We start from the raw sequence: 20,202 nt of genomic DNA on the forward strand, positions 1-20,202 counted from the left end.
AAGAAGCCTGAAGATAAAGATTGGAATCAGATTGTGAAGGTTTTTAAATGGCAAAGGGAGGAGTTTGTATGTTATCCTAAATAAGCTTTTTCACTGATACTCTCCCCCCTCCCCAGCTACCCAGGAAAGCAGAAGACCATGTTTTCATTAGTAAAATTCTACTAGTGTTGCTGTATTGCAAAGGTATGGAATTCCAGTCTCTGAAAAACTAAAGATGAGTGTCACACAAAGAACAAAGTAGAGGTGCATGGTGGGAATGAGCAGGCTATGACATATAACCAACAGGGGACTCTGAAGAGGAAACAGAATAAAAGATAACATCAAGAAATTGTATGGCAGGAAGGGTCATGTGGCAAGAATGAAGGATGGTAGGTGAACAGCCAAGGTATCTCCCAGGACTCTTGAGATATTGCAAGAAAGTGAGAAAGGATTCTGGTACATTCTGGACCTCCCTTCTGAACTTCTGGGTGAACATGGACAGGAGATGCACAAGATGGGCAATCAGAGATTGGTTGCAATGTGCATAATTAATTAGAAAGAACACCTGAAAAATAAGACACAGATTCATTTGAATATTTTATAAAACAAAAGGACTGTGGGATTTTTTTCCCCCCTTATGTTTTAGGTCGTGGAGGTGGTATGGAATGATAGAATCAGGAAGACCTGGGTTCAAATTCTGTCTCTAATAATACTAGCTAGCTTTGTAACATTGAACAAGTTACCCTACTGACAACTCTAGTGATTAAGTGGGCTGTCATATATATTGCAAAACATCTCCATGCTGATAAAATTGCAGAGCTTCCTTCACTTCATATTTCTGACAGCTACTTTCATGTTCTTTGGGTTGTAATCATTCAGTAGTATATGAAGGTGCAAAGTGTCCTGTGTTCTTTTCTCCCTTAGTTTTGAAGAGCTTTGGATGGAATATATAAGGCTGTGAGCTGGAGAAAATAATAAATGTCATATTAGAGCTATGAAGACTGAAGAGGTAGATAAGCATAATGTTACTTTATCTAAATAAAATGGGCTGCTGGGGCGGAGCCAAGATGGCGGAGTGAAAGCAGTGACTTGCTTGAGCTCTCCCTCAAACCCCTCCAAATACTCATAAAAAATGGCTCTAAACAAATTCTGAAGCAGCAGAACCCACAAAAATACAGAGTGAAACAAATTTCCAGCCCAAGACAACCTGGATGATTGATCAGAAAGGTGTATCGCGTCAGGCTGGGAGTGCAGCGCAGCGCAGCGTGGGCGTGCAGGCCACAGCAAACCTGGAGCAGGCCTCAGAGGACTGAATCATGGGCAGCTGTGGAGGTTTCCAGACTCCTCAATCCACCAATGCCAAAGACAATTTAGAAGGTCAGTGGGAAAAGTCTGTTTCTGTCGGTGGTCAGAGAGGAAGGCGGGGTCTCAGCTCCATTCCCCAAGAGCATGGCCCTGGGCGGGGCAGCTGCTTCCCGAGCTTCTGGCCCACAGACTGAGGGGGAATCCAGTGGCTATGCAGAGAGGGACTGCAGGGATCTCTTTGCCAGTGCTGAGGCAGGAATCTCTTGCTTTGCCTGTGTGTGGATCTGGGTCACAGTTCTGGGCGGCAGTGCTGGGGTGAGGAGGAGCGCTGGTGTGGTGGAGCTTGTAGTGGCTGTGGAGAGGAACCCGTCCTCACAGTTACGGGACAGAAAGGAATACTTGTGGTCACAGGCCAGGAAAGGAGTAAACACCTCGCCCCTTATCATACCACCTTGGAAGAACTGAAAATCTACAGGTCCTTACAAGTATCTCTGAAAATAGCTACACAAACCCCTGAAGCTTGGGACAGTACACTGGAAGCAGACTCTTACTTTAACAAGGAGTTTAAAACTCAAGTAATTGGCTGGGATCATGAGCAAGCAGCGCAAAAAGAGTCAGACTATATTATCTTACTTTGGTGAAAAACAAGATCAAAATATACAACCAGAAGAAGACAACAAAATCAAAGCTCCTACATCCAAAGCCTCCAAGAAAAATATGAGGCCTTGGAAGAGCTCAAAAGGGATTTTGAGAAGCAAGTAAGGGAAGTAGAGGAAAAACTGAAAAGAGAAATGAGAGTGATGCAAGAAAATCATGGAAAACAAGTCAACAGCTTGCTAAAGGAGACCCAAAAAAATACTGAAGAAAATAACACCTTAAAATAACCCAAATGGCAAAAGAGGTCCAAAAAGCCAATGAGGAGAAAAATGCCCTAAAAAGAAAAATTGGCCAAATGGAAAAGGAAGTCCAAAAGATTACTGAAGAAAATACTTCCTTAAAAATTAGAATAGAACAATTGGAAGACAGTGACTTTATGAGAAATCAAGACACTGTAAAACAAATCCAAAAGAATGAAAAATTAGAAAACAATGTGAAATATCTCATTGGAAAAACAACTGACCTGGAAAATAGATCCAGGAGAGAGAATTTAAAAATTATTGGACTATCTGAAAGCCATGATCAAAAAAAAGCCTAGACATCATCTTTCAAGAAATTATCAAGGAAAACTGCCCTGATATTTTAGAACCAGAGGGCAAAATAGAAATTGAAAGAATCCACAATCTCCTCCTGAAAGAGATCCCCAAAGGAAAACTCCTAGGAATATTGTAGCCAAATTCCAGAGTTCCCAGGTCAAGGAGAAAATATTACAAGCTGCCAGAAGGAAACAATTCAAGTACTGTGGAAACACAATCAGGATAACACAAGATTTAGCAGCTTCTACATTAAAGGACCACAGGGCATGGAATATAATATTCCAGAGGGCAAAGGAGATAGGATTACAACCAAGAATCACCTACCCAGCAAAACTGAGTATAATCCTTCAGGGGAAAAAATGGTCATTCAGTGAAATAGAGGACTTTCAAGCATTCCTGATGAAAAGACCAGAGCTAAACAGAAAATTTGACTTTCAAATACAGGACTCAGTGGAACATGAAGAGGTAAACAGGAAAGAGAAATCATAAGAGACTTATTAAGATTGAACTGTTTACATTCCTGCATGGAAAGATGATATTTGTAACTCATGAGAACTTTGTCAGTATTAGGGTAGTTGAAGGAAAAAATTATATGTATGGATAGATAGATAGATAGATAGATAGATAGATAGATAGATAGATAGAGGGCACAGGGTGAGTTGAAGATTAAGGGGTCATATCTGGAGAATAAAATTAAGGGATGAGAGAGGATGATACTCGGAGAAGAAAGGGAGAGGTAGAATGGGGTAAATTATCTCACAAAAAAAAAAAAGAAAAGTCTCTCACAGTGGAGGGGAAACAGGGGAAGGTGAGAGGAATGAGGGAATCTTATTCTCATAGGATTTGGCTTAAGGAGAGAATAACATACACATTCAATTGGGTATGGAAATCTGTCTTACCCTACAGGAAAATAGGGGGAGAAGGGGACAAGAGAGCAGGGGGGTGATAGAGAGGAGGGCAGATTGGGAAAGAGGGTAATCAGAAGCAAATACTTCTGAGGAGGGACAGGGTCAAAAGAAAGAATAGAATAAATGGGAGGGCAGGATAGGATTAAGGGAAATAGAGTTAGTTTTTCACAACATGTCTACTAAGGAAGTGTTTTGCATAACTGCACATGTACAACCTATATTGAGTTGCTTGCCTTTTCAATGAGGGTGGGTGGGGAGGGAGGAAGGGAGAAAATTTGGAACTCAAAGTTTTAAAAACACATGTTTTTATAAAAAAAATGTTTTCACATGCAACTGGGAAATAAGAAATACAGGAAATGGGGTACAGAAGTCTATCCTGCTCTACAGGAAAATAGAAGGGGAAGGGGATAAGAGAAGGGAGGGGGGAGAGATAGAAGAGAACGTAGACCAGGGGAAGGGGTATTCGGGAATGCATGCCATCTTGGGTAGGGGGAGGGGTGAGAAATTTGGAACTCAAAAACTTGTGGAAGTGAATATTGAAAACTAAAAATAAATAAATTTATATTAAAAAAATAATAAAATGGGCTGCTGTGTTTGAAGTGTTTCTCAGAGCTCCACCTGAAGCCCCAAAATGGCCACCTGTATGTTTTATTTAATACATTTTAGATAAAGTATATCCTTAGTCTAGGCTCATATGTGAATATAGTTTATATTCAGCATTTTTTGACTGAAATTAATAAGGAATTTAAGGAGCATGCTAAGTAAACATAATGATGATGGTTGATTTCTTTTGGTGGATAAAGGGTTCTGATTTCCTTCAAAAATCTATTCTTTAGGTTTTGAAATGAACTAGACTATATACAAGAAAATGGCTTTTGGTTCTGGTTTCATGTTGTTGTTTAGTAATTTTTCAGTCATGCCCAACTCCTTGTGACCACGTATGGGGTTTTCTTGGCAAAGATACGGGAGCGGTTTGATATTTCCTTCTCCAGCTCATTTTACAGATGAGGAAACTGAGACAAATAAGGTTAAGTGACTTACCCAGGGTCACACAGCTAGTAAGTGTCAGGTCACATTTGAACTCACGAAGATGAACCTTCCTTACTCCAAGCCCGGTGCTGTATCCACTTCTCCACCTGGTAACAATAAGCCAGAAGGAAATAGGACAGTGAGTCCACGTAACAGAGGAAATGTGATAAAGTAAGAAGACAACTGACTGGATTTGGAGTCGGAGGACCTAGCTCCTTTAATATATGTACAAATCTCAGCCTCCTTATCTATAAAGCAAGGGGACTTGACCTAAATGATGGTAGGCACAATGCTTGTTTTAAGTAGACAGAGTTTCCCTTTAAGAGGCCATGGAAACTGTCCTTGGGATTTGTTTGGCCTGGGGAACTAGGGATTCAAAGATTGGTTTGGTTGTTTCTTTTTCCCCTCCCTCCACACGTACTCCTACCCCAATTCAAAAGGCTCAACCTCTTGGGAATTGGTACTCTGGAGGTTTTAGGGGAATTCCTACTGCCTTTCAGAAACTCTTTCCTGACCCAGTGGTTCTGATCCTTGTGGTAAACTTAGAGCTGGAGGGGAGAAGCATTCGTATTTAAATTCAATTAATAGTTATAGCCTTCTTAATCTAATGCAAAAAGTTGCTTTATTGTATTTTGTGGTGCACCAGTGCCTCATTAAGTGCTAACCATTAGCCTGTATCACTGGACTATATTGAGTTAGGCCTAATCCAGACCAGTTTCAAAGGTCCCTTCAAGGTCTATGTAGGATAGAGTCTGGAAGATACCATTGTTTTAGACAGGCAACTAGTCAAGACCAGGGAGGTCAGCTAAAGTGGAGAGAAACAAGCATATAATCTAGGTCTTAGAAAGCAGGGTACTGAGTCTCATAAGCCAGAGGGTTAGCAAGAGTTACACATTTGAGCACGACTGGTAGACATGCTATCAGATGCCCTCTAGCCTTTTTATGTTATGTACTATACCTAGGCAACCTTAGGTTCATAAATGATAATTATAGCTATAAAGAAGACCATGGATAAACCTTGCTCCTGATTGGAAGAGGGTAAGGATGCTTCTGAATTTTTGAGTGGCCACTAGTTTGAATGATGGTGGTTTACTAATTTGTAGAATGTAGTTATTCTGGGAGGCCATTGGGGTCAAACAAAAGCAATTTATCTCTTGAAAGATGTGCTGTTGTCCTACAGTTTTTATTTTCTTTTGCTCTTATCAATAAGGGCAGGGGAGGCGAGGCTATGGACCAGTTGGCTATCTCTTTGTGGCAGTGAGTTCATTGGCCAGCTTTAAGTCCCCCACTCTTCAAGCCTAAGACTGACTTTTTTTTTTTTTAATAAAATCATGCAGTGTTAGACCTAGAAAGGACTATAGAGGCATTTAGGGGCACTATGTCAGAGTTGCCAGTTAGAGATAGGATAAATCCAGAATATCTGCTGTAACAATGGGAATTTCTTTTCAAGTCCCAGATCACCTTAAATGACTGGAGGATCCCCTCAGTACATAGCCTGTAGCCTGAAAGCTGTGGTCCTTACACCTATTTAGTTTCTAACCTGAAGCATTTGAAGCCCCTTAAAGTTTCAGGACCACTTTGATTTCTGGTTAAAAAGTAGTTGGAGAATAATGTAGCCTAATAGTAAAGGGTTTAAACCTCTTTCTTCATGAGGTCCACTTGTTATAGAATTTTTCTTCTTTTGTCAGTGGAGTTGGGTGCTTTGTGGAGAGATGAGAAATGCAATATAAAGAGGGCATTCATTCATATAACAAGTGTTTATTGAGTGTTTTCAGCTGCCCCAGGTGGGGCCTATAAGCTACAGGGCCATCAATCTTTTCACTAAATGTTGGTGACCCTAAGCTTTCTCCCCTCCCCCTGCCCCCAGCTTTCTAGGAAAGGGAAAATAAAGTAGCTGGAATCATGCCCTTTCTGCAATTCATTATTTTTTAAAAGTTTTATTGATGCCATTTTTTAGACATTTCTCCCAGTACACTCCTCCACTGTAGAGCCTTCCCTTGTAAAATGAAAAGTTGTCAAGCAATACAGAGTGATACGCTGACCATGTCTGATAGTGCTACACACATGTAGTACTCTCACCTCTCTGTGCAGCAAACCCATTGTAGTATTAAAGACAAATCTTTGATAGGAGTTTGCCATCAAATCTGTTAGACTTGGAAGACTTTCTAGAGGCTACTCCCTTAACCATTAATTTATATGTTATCATCTCCTACCATGTGTTGGCTAGGATACCATAATTCACTAAATAATCATGTTGGTAAGCTGAAAGATGGTACACTGGATAGAGTGCTAGGCCTGGAGTCAGGAAGACCTGAATTCAAATCCATCCTAAGACACCTAGTAGGTGCATGACCATGGGCAAGTCACTTAACCTCTGTTTGCTTCAGTTTCCTCATCTATGAAATGGGAATAATAATAATAGGCCCTACCTCCCAGAACTGAGGATAAAATGAGATAATAATTGTAAAGGGCAAGTGCTTAGCATAGTCCTTGGTATATATTAGATGCCATATACATGCTTATTCCCTCCTTTCCCTCTTCCCTCTAATTAATGAAATTAGCTCCACTCCAGTTAATTATCAAAGTCCACTGAGTTCTGTTTCATTGTGTAACTAACTCATGGTTATACTTTAAAAATAAAAGAGCTAGTTTGATATCAATCCACTTTGTGTGTGTGTGTGTGTGTGTGTGTGTGTATTCACATAGCTCGTTCTTTGGAATTCTCCCATGGAAAAGTAAAGGAAGGAAGCTGAGGGAGGATGGGCCGATTGCATCCTGTACCCTTTGCAGGGGAGTGGCCACAGCTGGCTGAGCTGAAGGGACATAACACAATTCTCTTTTTTTTTACTGAGGATGCCTAAACACAGATAAGCTTTCATTTAAACAGGGAAAGGTTGTCAGGGCTTTCTCCCAACTGGGCAGAACTCTCCTGATGAGTTAGTATTTCGCTAGCACCCTGTTTAAATGCTACATTACTGGACACTTTTCATAAGTGGAAGAGAAGCAGCATGAGCATCTGAGAAGCATATAGAGGAAAAGATCAGCTTTGAATTACTTCTCCCCCTCTGCATAGAACTATCTCTCCTGGGACATAACTCTTCTGATCACTCCCTTGAATGTTGTGAAGATAGGCCCATTGTTTAGCAAAAGAGAATGAACGCTCAGAGAATGGCTTATTTTTCTTATTTGCCGCTTCATGAATCTGGTCTGAAGTGATGGATGCACTTAGATCTGGAAAAGGCAGAACCCCTCTGGGATAACACGAGGTAAGCTTTCTCTGTGCAGTGACACATGCTCCATTCTTGCCAGGTTTGCTTTGTGATAAGCCAGGTATTAGTGGTTATTTACAGTTCTTTCTGTCATCCTTTTTGCAGTGTGCTTACAAATGTTCTGTTCTCCCACAGCATGGCTAGGGAAAGTGAATAATACTGTGCCTCAACCTCTCAATGGACTAGATTCTGGCTAGACTTTCAGCAAGTCAAAGTTTTTCAACTATGTGTCCCAGCCTATCATTGCAAATCTCTGCAGCAGCTGTGCTGTGTAAAGGGGATCATCTGAATAAGAATGTAAGAGGATGCTGTCTTTCTTCCTGACTGCTGTAGTAAATGGTATTGGATTCAGAATCTGAATAGACTTCATGACCACATACACTTGGAATCATCAGTGATGTTTTTGATGAATTGAGAAGCTTCATTCTCAGAACATTTTACCAATGATGTAAAAATACAAAGCGTTTCTACCTAAAGCTCATGTAGACAGATATGCATAGTGAAACATTCTAGGCACTGATTTGAGAGAAAAATCAATTCATAAAATTTTAGTTTAAGAACAGCAACCTAAATACTGAAAGAGTTGGAATAATGTGTAGACCATAAACTTTAATGGTTTAGGGAATGGGCCTGTGTGGCAAAGTGGATAGAGCACTGGACTTGAAGTCAGCAAGGTCTGAGATGAAGAACAACTTCAGACACTCACTAGCGGTGTGAACCTGGGCAAGTCACTTGATCACTTTCTGCCTCAGCTTCCTCATCTGTAAAATGGGAGTAGTAACAGCATCTATCTCCTAAAGTTGTGAGGATCAAATGAGATATTTGTGAAAGACTTTGCAAACCTAGAAACAACACACAAATGCTACTGCTGCTGCTGATAATGATAATGATAGTGATGTCATTAGTATAGGTGAGGAAACTGCTTCTACCAAACTTGTGCCTCCTCTGCAACTTTATAGCTTTGTCTAATCTCCTAGAAAGAGCACTGACAGGATTAGTAACTTGCCCAGGGACACAAGCTGTTAGTGAGTGTGTCAGAGGTGGGCCTTGAGCTCTGGTCCACTTCTGCAGGGGCTCACTAGTCCTTAGTTCCTACAAAAATACAGTTTCTGCCTAATGTAGACAGACATAGTGAAACACATTCTAAGTGCTATTATTTTGACTTGATATGAGAATTGATTTCTTTCATGTTAAACTTAAGAACAGAATCCTGAACTTAGTGGAGTGGAATGACTTGTAGACCATACAGACTTTAGGAGAGGACATTTAAATCAGTGATAGATTTTATTATTTTCCTCTCCAGGTATTTGATGGCTTAGTATCAAATTAGGTTTATTAAAAATATAAATGAAATGTTTGTCCTTATAATACTTCTGGATGCCCAGTCCTTTTGACAATTTAAGGACATTGTTTTAATGATGGTTTTAAAGTTTCTGAGGTACAAGACCCAGGAGTAATTTGGAAGTAAGGATGGTCCTAGGGCAGGCCCTAGCCTTTAGCTTCTGGGGAAAAAAGCATTGTTTTCTCATTAAAATTCTTAACTATCTTCTGGCAATGTCCATATTACAATATCTAGGAACAAAACAAATTTTAAAGGTTTGATTTAATAACAAATAAATAATAATCAATTTGTTTCAGATGAACTGTCAAATAAGTCAGCCTAAGAAATATTGAAATTGGCTCCAAAGAGCACTTGAACAGTGATTGTAGATTCATGCCAAATGTGTTGGAGTGACTGACTATTGGGTCATCAGGGAAGTGAGTGAAGTCTAAATAGGGTATGGACAGGAATAAGGGATTCTTCACAGAACAAAAGGGCATGGAGTCAAGGGAGTAGTAGTTATTATAAATCATAAAAATAAGTTTAGGAAAAGTAAGGAAATACAGAAGATAATTTTAGTATCCAGGATTTTGGAGCGAATGTATTTCTGGGTGAGTTCTTAACTGTACTAGTTCCTGGTAGGTGGATGGAATGGAAGCAGAGGTCAAGAAACTATTTAGGGTATTAGGTCACTAAAATGTGTGTTTAAGGTGAACAGAATGATGGCAGGGGTGGAAAAGAAAGGAAAAAGAATAAGCCAGGTACTAAAGGAATCCAGGCAATAGAGCCAGAAGGTGGAGAAATGTTCTGAAGGACACTATACACAATTAGGTAGGTAGGAATAGGGTGGTAATTTCAGAGAAGAGGATGGGATTTTTCAGTACTATGTAAAATCATTAAGGATAGAGACCGTTTTCTCTTTTGTAGTTTAAGCCTGATGCCTTGCATATAGTAGATACTTAATAGATATTTATTAGATTTAATTACCAATTCAAAAGTTTTGCCTTTATCTCCAAATAAAGCAAGCCTTTAATAGATCCCAATCCTAACTCCCAGGGATAACTTAATGAAAGGAACTAACAAAATACACATTCCTATATTGTATATTATATGTCATAATTATATAATTAAATAAAGCTTATTACCCATTCAAGCACATGGAAGCCCTCCTTAAGAAGTGCTATGTAAGGGTAACATTAACCTTCCCCCCAAATTGGAAAATAATCTAGGAACTTCACCCAATATTGAAAACTGAGCCTGTTTACAGAGCATATTTGGCAGTGTTTACTTGTTGGTAACTATTAAAAGGGAAGTAATGGAAGGTATTTAATTAAAATCTCATTGTAGGTCTTTGGCACTTTTCATAATGCTAGTTATTAAGGAATCTTCCGTTAATCATATGTCCCTAGGGTCTTGGTTTTGTAACTTAGGGGAATGGGTAGTACCTTTCTAAGTAAGCCATGCCCCTTATAGGGGCCCTGGTTAAATGCTGACTCGGATAAGGATGACCTCTATTGAATTATTATGTCATATGAATACGTTTAGTGACTTATTCAAAAATTCTGCTGCATTAACCTTATCTACCCTGTGAGATCCCAGCTGGCTATAGCATAACAGGTTATCATATGTGTTACATGTCTAAAAACTTAATACATGATACTGCGTCATTTGGTGAAAGAAAGCAGAGTGTTAAAAAAATCTAATTAAAATTTAAAAAAATTCAGATTAAGAGCAAAATTGAGGAAAATAACATATACATTATATACATATGTATGTACATGTGTATTTAAAGGGATAACAAAGAAATGAAATTAGGAAATCAAGGTATTTGGACATTTAAAGAAAAACAAAGCAATGGTCCCAGTGGGAAACGAGTGTATTAGTTGTTGTGGTTATGATTGTCATCATTAAGGTTTTAAATGACTCTGTACTAAGAGTTATGCAGAGAAGAATCATGCAGATTTATGTTTCAAGTAAGACAATGCATATTTAGAACAATACATATGAAGGTATACTAGAAGCAGCCTTAGAGTCTAGAAGTCCTAAGCAAGTCACCTAACCTTTCAATGCCCAAAGCAGTGCCCTACAACAATCAAATCATAGGCCCAATATTCAAAATAATAATAATTTTAAAAAACCTCATATAGATGGTTAAAGAGGTTAAGGTACCAATTGCATATAAAATAAGTGTTATATTTAAGATGAGTAAAAGGTTCTTAGACTTGACAAATTTTTATTTAAATTCAGGAAAAAAACAGCTTTGAGGAAAATCATTTTTCTTTGTATTACTTCAGGAAAATTTCATGAAGAAGACAGAATTCTTGGAGTTAGAGGAAGGGAGAGTGGAGGAGGGACAGATGGACAGGTGGAAAGAAGAAAAGTTTATGGTAACTTACAGTGAGAATTCCAGGAGTATGGTATAACTTGGAAGAAGGTTTAAAGGAGGATAGTCAGACAAAGAGGGTGTTGAAATTGTTTCATGGCCTTCTCCATGTCTTCAAAGTAATTTCCCTTAAACGCTAATCACCCATGGGACTCCCCTACTCAACCAGTTTGAGGATTTCCTGTTGTGTCTAGGACAAAATATAAACTCTTCTGTTTAGCTTTGAAGGCCTGGCCCCAACCTGTCTTTTAGCCTCATTGGAGCTTCTGATGACGGTACGGCTTGTTGGGTAGCCCCAGAGCTAGAAGGCTTGTTTTGAGCCTGGAATATCTTGACTTGTAGAACATTTTGCTTCGTAAATCACTTCCATGACTGAAATTTTGGTCTTCCTAACATATTGGACCTGTATTTCTTCAAATTTCTCCTTAGCCCAAGTTACTGACATCTCCTTCGTCCTCCCTTTTCCCTCTTTTTTGGTCTTCAAATGAAAGTTTCCTTTACCCTTTGGCCACAGAGAGAAGTGTGTTCTGTCAAGTCAGAACTAATGGGTGGAAGAGGTTTGAAGAATCATAGAATTTTAGAGCATTTCTTCCTAAAGGCATCATTTTGGATCTCGAGTAATGCTTCTTGGTAAACTACAACCTCTGGCAATATTTGACCCTTTAAATACACTTTGGATGCATATTTTTCTGGAAATATATGCCTCATTATGAATGCTACTTTAAAATTTCTGTTTGCCTGAAGAGAAAACATAGAAGGGAGAAAACAACCAAAGCAAGAGAAAAAAAACTATGAGATAGTACTAGTGTGTGTGTGTCCAAAGGATCCTGGAAATTTTTAAGCTAAAATTGTGTAAAAGGAATGTAGTCAATGCCAGCTCCTTTATTGCTGATCTAGAATTAGGCCCAGTGCAGGTGCTCTGTTTTGCTTTTCCAGTATATTCTATTATATATTTTTAGCTTTTAAGTAAAATGTGGGCTCCTGGTTTTTGTAATTCTGTGCAAGTAATATTTTTTTTTTCAAATGGAAGAATTTATCAATAGATTTCTTCTGAGACATTATTCTATACCAGGGAAAAAATGTCTATTTAGCAAGCAAAAAAAAATGTCCTGAAAAAGACTCTTTTCTGGCTATGACTATCTGTGATTATGATTTTTAACCGGTGGTTATCTCGTCTGGGAAAGACTGGAACACCGTGTTCTCTGTTTTTATTATGAAATTCTTTTGTTAGCTGAGATAGGACTTGTTTAAGAAAAATGTGCTTAAATTTTGCCTGATATATGTCATATGATAGTAGGCAACGTTTCACATAGTTTGCCTAATCCTGGCTTCAGTACCTTCTCTATTCTAAGTCAAGCCGGCGGTGTATTTTCTAGAAATGGGGGAAAAAAGATGTCCAAATACCCAGGTCCTCTACAGGTAGCCTTTACTGCTGTGTGTCCGATGCTGAAGGTAAAATGGTACCCAAAGAGTGGAACTTGCAAAGAGGCAAAGTCAGGCTTGAAATAAGGAAAAACTAGGATGAAGTGGGTTTCTCCATTTTTGGAGGTCTTCAAACAAAAGTATGTTGTGGAGAAGATTTTTTTTTTAGATCTGGGTTCAAGTAGATGGCTATTTATGAAATCATACTCTCGTGTGTGGTGTGTGTGTGTGTGTGTGTGTGTGTGTGAAGTACTGAGAGGAGACAGAGTTTGGGAAAACTTTTGAAAATCATTACGCTTCAGTTACGTAATTTTAACATCCTGACTACTTTTATACTTTTTTTTTAATCAAAAGAATCCAGTTGTCCTAACTCTTTATCGTAACAATCCTTTAGAATTTTTAGTCCTTTTTTGCTGCTGAAGAAGTGCCAACTCAGGTAAAGAAATGAGTTTCAGCTAACACTGGGCACACACTTTATGACTTTTAACATCAGAACCCAGTACTCTGCACATCTCCCCAGATATTCATTTGTTTACCATGCCTTGCACTCATCTATTGAAACTAGAAGATGAAGGAAGGGAGACATTGAGTAGACACAAGGGAGAATATACACCGAGATGTTCAGGGGCACAGCAGTCCTGTGGAAGTCTAGCTCCTTTTAGGGGTACCATGAGGTTGGGGGAAAAAAGGGGAGCAAGAGCAGGTAGAGGAAATGCCATGTGTGGCTGTGAGTACACAGGTGCAGTTGGCAATCTTGCTTCTAGGGTTGTGCTTAAGTTACCGAGCCAGGTGGCTTTTAAGTCATGTGCTTTGTAATAGGAAGGCACCTATTTCTCAGCTGTTCTTGAGGCCCTGAGGAGCTTATCTGAAAAATAATATCTTTGCTACTCCCCTATCACCATATTATTGAAAAAGAGCTTTGTATGCTGTGGAATGTAACCAAAAACTATTTCTACACACCCGAAGTGAGTCTGAGTTTTGTTTAATTATTCAATAGGTAGGAACCATTTTTTAAAACCAACTTACTCATAAGAAGAAAGGTTTAAATTCACAAAATAACTGTACTCTTTACCTTTTTCCTCCGGATAACCAAGGGAGAGCTCAACAGAAGGAGAAAAATCTCAGAGTGAAGTTTTGGATACAACATAGCCAGACATAGACAGTATATTAAAATGGGTCAGTTATCTTTTAAGGTTTAGCCTTCCTTGCCACCTTTCTGTTTTCCACTACACTCATTTTCTCTCTCATCCCGCCCATATTTTTTTTAAAAGATATGGTCTGTAAAATATTTTAGTTATTCCAACACTTCAAGGAGCTATAATTTTATCAGTGTTGAGTGTTTCCTCTATGTCTGATATGGATTGTAACCTTGACTGTGAGCTTTTTCAGAGTAGGGACTAGTTTTTGTCTTTCTTTGTATCACTAGAGCTTATTATGGCATCTGCAGCATAGCAATTACTTAATGAATGCATCTTGACTATTGGGATTGGGATAAGATTGGGACTGTTAGGTTTGGGATAAGAATTAGACCTGTAATTTCATTGATGAAGGGAATTTCCAAATGGGGAGACTTCTACCAGGACAGGTCAACACTTCTTTTTTTTCCTCTGTAGCCTATACTATAATCTCAGAATGCTACTTAGAGCATTGAGGTTAAATGACTTGCCAAGATCCACATGGCCAATAGTTCAGTTCAGTAGATTCAGTAAAGTTTTTTGAGTTTTTCTTGTTGCATCACATACATTTGTTACTTATATCCTACCCATCTCAGAGAGTCATCCCTTACAGCAAAGGATAAAAAAAAATGGGGAAAAATAGTGCAGCAAAATTAAATAACATGTTAACTAAGTCTGGCATTATATGCATTTCATATAAAACAGAAACAGAAACAAACATAAAAGTCTTCATCCTTAAGTAACTTACACCTTACTGGAGAAGCTTACATTTTTTTAACTTGATAGCTGTTTTACCGAGGGGTCTTGGCACTTCCAAAGACTTTGTCATGTATAGCTAGGTTGCTATCTCTCTGTCTATCTCTCTGTCTCTTGGTCTCTCTTTTTCCATTTATATCTAGATATAGACAGAGATCTGTGTCTATAGATATATACACTTGTATATATAGAAACATGTATGCATTTATGTATATACCTGTATGTACATATATGCACACATGTGTTTATGTGAATGCATTTTCATATGTCAATCTGTGTGTATCCATGTGCATGTGTATTCCATTGATGAGCTTATTAGCAAAGACTTCCAATGTGGTAGGCCATACTAGAGCATGGGTTTTTTTCTGGCCCTGCCTTGCCAAAGTTATGGCCAGGTTCATACCATAATAAGACATTGGAGTAGGATTTTAGTGGAAATGAATGTGGGAACAGTTTTTTAAAGTTTGAGATTAGAACTAGACCTGTGATTTCACTGATACAGGGAATTTCCAAATGAAGAGACTTTTACCAGGTCAGGTCAACACTTTTTTTTTCTCTGTAGCCTATACTATAATCTCAGAGAGCTGCTTAGAGCATGGAGGTTAAATGACTTGCCCAGATACACGTGGCCAGTAAAGATCAGAGGCAGGATTTGAACCTAGGTCTTCTTGGCTGTGAGGCCAGCTTTCCACAAATACCAAGGCAGCCTCAGTTTTATTTTTTATTTACAAGAGAAAAATTGTGTTGCACCGCTGGTGGTTGTTTAGCCCTTATGTTCTTTGCCTTCTTCCCTCTTCTGCTTCTTTTACTACCTGTGGCTGTCCTCCATATTTCACAATATAATGTAAAGAGCACTAGATTTGAAGTAAGAAGGTGTGATTTTACTCCCAACTCTGTTACTTGTGGGAGCTTGAACAAGTAGGCTTTCTGGATTTCCTCATTGGTAAAATGGGATTAGATGAGGTGATTTGTGAGGTCCTTTCCAGCTTTCCAGCCTGTAATCTTTCTTGAGGTGAGAGTTGGGTTTTACGGAAATGCGGAGAGAAGCATAGATGCTAGAAGACTTGAGTTGGGATGAACCTGGGATCCTATGCAAGAGAAGACCTGGGTTCAGATATTGTCTCTGATGCTCACAAGGCACAAAACCTCCTGAATCTGTTTCCTCATCTGTTGAAATTAGAAGCTGGAGGGAGACACCAGGCGTGCTCAGGAGTTGAATTTGATGTCTTTTAAGGCCTCTCACTCTAAATCTGTGATCATGTGTAACCTAATTAAGCCCTTCAATTTACAGATGGGAAAACTGAGGACACTGGATTGCCACAAATCAGAACACAGGATTTTTTTCCCTAGAAGTTAAAAGAAAAAGAAAAATCTCAACCCCCAAACCATCTTGGGTTACCAATTTCTACCCAACTGTCAGGTTTTTATAAAGCTTTTCCACCTCTCTGCCTCCTACCCAGCAGCCAAAATATAAAAAGTGAGAAAAATAGCAAAAGGAGAGCGTTTGAGGGAAAAAAAACTCTTTTGTTATATTTATTTCCATATTTCTTATGTCTTTTTAGATAGCAATGACTTGTAATGTAGTGACCTTGTGTTTTATTCTGTACATACTTTCATTTCATTAGGTATTTTTATACGATTTAAAAAATCATACTCCTTGGATGACTTTCACCAGAATTTGGGAGACTGACCAGAAATCAATCACATTTTATAAAACTTTTTATACGTGTTCTTCCAGAGCTGCTGTAGGAACCCTTTTTTTATCCTAAAAAATATAATATGTGAGGAGTTGATAGAAGAGACTAAAAAAGTTAAAGGCAGAAAAATTGGAGGAAGCAAAAAGCTTCTGCTCAAAGCCGTATTTCCTGGGGCACAGCCATGTTCTTTATCAAAAACTTGGACCTACCCTGCCTGGGTGTTCTTCTGCTGCTATCAAATGCATTAGGTCCAAACAGCTAAATGTCCTGGGGATCAGAAAAGAGCAGCCAGTTTTGAGTCAGAGGACCTGTATTCAAATTTTACATCTGCCACTATCTGTGTAAGATTGGACAAGTTATTTAATCTCTCTGGGCCTCAGTTTCACCATTTGTGAAATAAAGAGGGCTTCAGAGGCAATTAGGTAGGGCAGTAAATAGTACCAGGAGTCAAGAAGACGTGAGTTCATGTCCACCCTCAGCATTTATTAGCTATGTGACCTTATGCAAGTCACTTCACCTGTGCTAACTCATTTTCTTGATCTGTAAAATGGAAATAATTATAGCATCTACCCCCTCAAAATTGTTATTAGAATCAAATGAGTTAATATTGGAAAGTCCTTTGAGAACTCAAAGGGTTATATAAATGTTAATGATTCTAAGATCCCTTCCCTCTGAAGCTATGATCCTATTATTATAAGGGCTCTGCTGCTTCTGACGTGGCACAATGTTACAAGTAAAACATATCTCACAGGGTTGCTCTGAAGATATATACACACAAATACACACATATGTGTATATATAAATGTATGTACATACAAACATATATGTAAACACATGTGTCTATATAGATGCACAAAACATATAGACACTTTTTTCCATGAGAAAATTCCTTCTACCAGTGCAGATCAACAATTGTTCAGTGACTTAGAGTCTGGGAAGTAAGAGGATACGTGACTTACCTGGACTCAAACAGCCATGATGTGTCACATCACAGGCAGGATTTGAATCTAACTAACTACGCTTTCCTGCCTGTGAGGCTGACTGTCTCTCCACTGTGTTCCACTGCCTCTCAGAATATTCCTGGTAAAACTATAAAATCCTATATAAATGCCAGTTCTGAAATTGTCTATTCTTTACCCCCCCCAGCTCTCTTATCAACTCTTTTATCAGCTGTAATCAGTATTCCTTAACTTACTTGCATACCTTATCATAAAGGTGCAATTGCAACTTGTTTTGGTTAAACATTTACAAAACCAGCAGCGTTCCCCACCCCTGCTAGAGCTAATAAGGAGCCACTGGAATTTTTTTTTAACAAGGAGGTGATACATTTTGGAATCTCACTTTGATAGCTAAGTGGAAGTTGGATTGGAATGGGGAGAGCCTTAAGGCAGGGAGACCAACCAGCAGGCAGCAATAACTCAGGCATGAGGTGAAGAGGGTCTGCACCAAGATGGTAACAGTGTCAGAGAAGAGAAGGGGACATATCTGAGAGATGTTATGAATGTAAAATGGACAAGATTTGGCAACAAATTGGATATGGGGAGAGTGAGAGAGAAGGAGGTGTCAGGGATGACATGTAGGTTGTGAACCTGAGGGACTGGGAGAATGGTGATAACCCCAACAGTAATAGGGGAATTAGGAAAGGGGAGGGATTTGGGGGGGAAAGATGAGTTCAGTTTTTGACATGTTGAGTTTCCAAAGAATTCTATGCCACATCCAATTTGAGATGTCCAATAGGTTGTTGAAGATGTTTTACTAGAGGTGAGGAGAGAGATTAGGGCTAGATAAATAGATCTGAGAATCATCAGCATACAGAAAATAATTGAATACATGAGAGCCCAATTGAAAGAGTATAGAGAGAAAAAAAGAGGGCTTAGAACAGAGCTTTAGGGGACACCTATGGTTAACAACCATGACCTGGATGAAGAACCAATAAAGGAGACTGAGAAGGAGCAGTCAGATGGTGGGAGACAGTAGCATCTCAAAAATTTAGAAAGAAAAGAGTATCGAGGAAAAGAAAGTGATTGATAGTATCAAAAGCTGCATAGAGGTCAAGAAGGATGAATAACAAGAAAAGGTTTGGCCTTTCAGAGTTAATTGGTAACTTTGGAGAGAGCAATTTCAGTTGAATGATGATGTCTGAAGCCAGACGGTAGAGAGTTAAGGAGAGGAAAAGAAGTAAAGAAACTAATTGTAGATGACCTTCTCAAGGGTGTTAGCCACGAAAGGGAGGAGAAATATAGGACAATGCTGTGGGAATTGATGGATCAAGTGAACTTTTGTTTTTCAGGATGAGTAAGATATATGAGCAGGGAAACAGCCAGTAAAATGCGGGCAAGGAGAGATTGAAGAATTGTAAAAGAGAGCTATAATAGCTTAAAGCTGCACTAAGGTTTGGGGGCCACTCTGTACGAAGAGGATAATCTGTTGGAGAAGTCTTCGATGGAAAGGGATCAGTTATGCATGGACAGGGGTTTGCCTTGGCAGGTAAAAGGGCCACTTTTACATGTGAAACAAGGGTAAAGGAAGAGGAAGAAATGGTGGTGGAAGACAACTGAGTGCTGTGAGATGAACATGAAGGGAGAAGGACCACTTGGCAAATGACTTCAGTTTTTTTTTTCCAGCAAAATATGAAGCAAGGTTCTCAGATGAGAGGTAGGTGAGAGTCTGAGTTATGGGACTTTTGAGAAAGAAAGAAAGGGTATGGAAAAGCCACTGTGGTGAATAGGATAGTGAATTGATTAGGGAGACATAAAAGGATTGCCTTGCTGCTGTGAGAGCCCATTTGAAAAAATGTAGTATAAATTTCTCGTGGATCCAATTAGCAGTTTCATTATCAATAATAGTATTCTTTCCTCTGTTGTTTTTTCTTCCTTTCTTCTTTTCTCTCTCCTACACCCCCGAAACAGCATCAGACTTTAAGATATGAAAAGAAGGGTCAATCATAATTCTAGCTGAAAAGATGTTTTTGTATTTGGTTTTCCTAGATGAGAATTCTCCAGCCAACTTTTGGGATTCCAAGAACAGAGGTGTGACTGGGACACAAAAAGGACAAATTGTATGGAGAATTGAACCTGGGCCCTATTTTATGGAACGTAAGTAAATGCAGGGTGACTGCTAAGTGTTATGTGAAGATGCAGAAATCTATGGCTGATTGGGATGATTTTTTTTTGCTGTATTTTCTAATGAATGCTCTTTAGTGCCATTTAAATATGCTTAATATTTTTATGACAGTTATCTAAATAGTATATTAGCTGTTAAATAATATAGACTTTTAAGAAACATATATGCAATTATCTCTTAATTTTGTGTGCTAACTTAAAGTCATAGAAATTTTAATGTCATAAGGAAAACATCTAGACCAACTCTTTTTTAAATGAGCAACCTAAAGCCCAAGAGAGATACAGTAATATATTTACTACAATATAATTAGTATAAGGGGCAGGACTAGAATAAAATCTTCATGACTTCTGTCCCAATGCTCTAGCTTCCCTGCCTAGCATTCCTATCACTACACCCAATTCCTTTGACTACAGGAAATTCACAGAGTAAATAACTAAAAATTGTCTGTATAGTAGTTATATTATGTTACCTGCAATATGGTATACTTAAGCTTTATTAGTATTTTCTGTACCTGCTATTTTTAATATTTAACAAATCAGAGAATCACATAGTTGAAAGATGGATCCTCTTCATAATATCCATGATGAGTGGTCATCCAGCTTTTGTCCATCCGTAGAAAGTCCTATCATATTTCTAAGTTTG

General features: G+C 38.7%; 1 protein-coding gene across 1 annotated transcript in view; it reads left to right on the forward strand.

The window, feature by feature from the left end:
• The window catches only part of HECW2 (HECT, C2 and WW domain containing E3 ubiquitin protein ligase 2), a 422,966-nt gene that overhangs the window by 224,299 nt on the left and 178,465 nt on the right, over positions 1 to 20,202 (forward strand). Inside the window, 1 exon segment of the mRNA XM_020993535.2 lies at positions 19,425 to 19,532. Coding sequence (XP_020849194.1) covers positions 19,425 to 19,532 — 108 coding nt within the window.

Source organism: Phascolarctos cinereus, unplaced genomic scaffold, assembly GCF_003287225.1.
Source record: "Phascolarctos cinereus isolate Bilbo 61053 unplaced genomic scaffold, phaCin_HiC Scaffold_726;HRSCAF=1367, whole genome shotgun sequence".
In the NCBI taxonomy this organism is placed as follows: Eukaryota; Metazoa; Chordata; class Mammalia; order Diprotodontia; family Phascolarctidae; genus Phascolarctos; species Phascolarctos cinereus.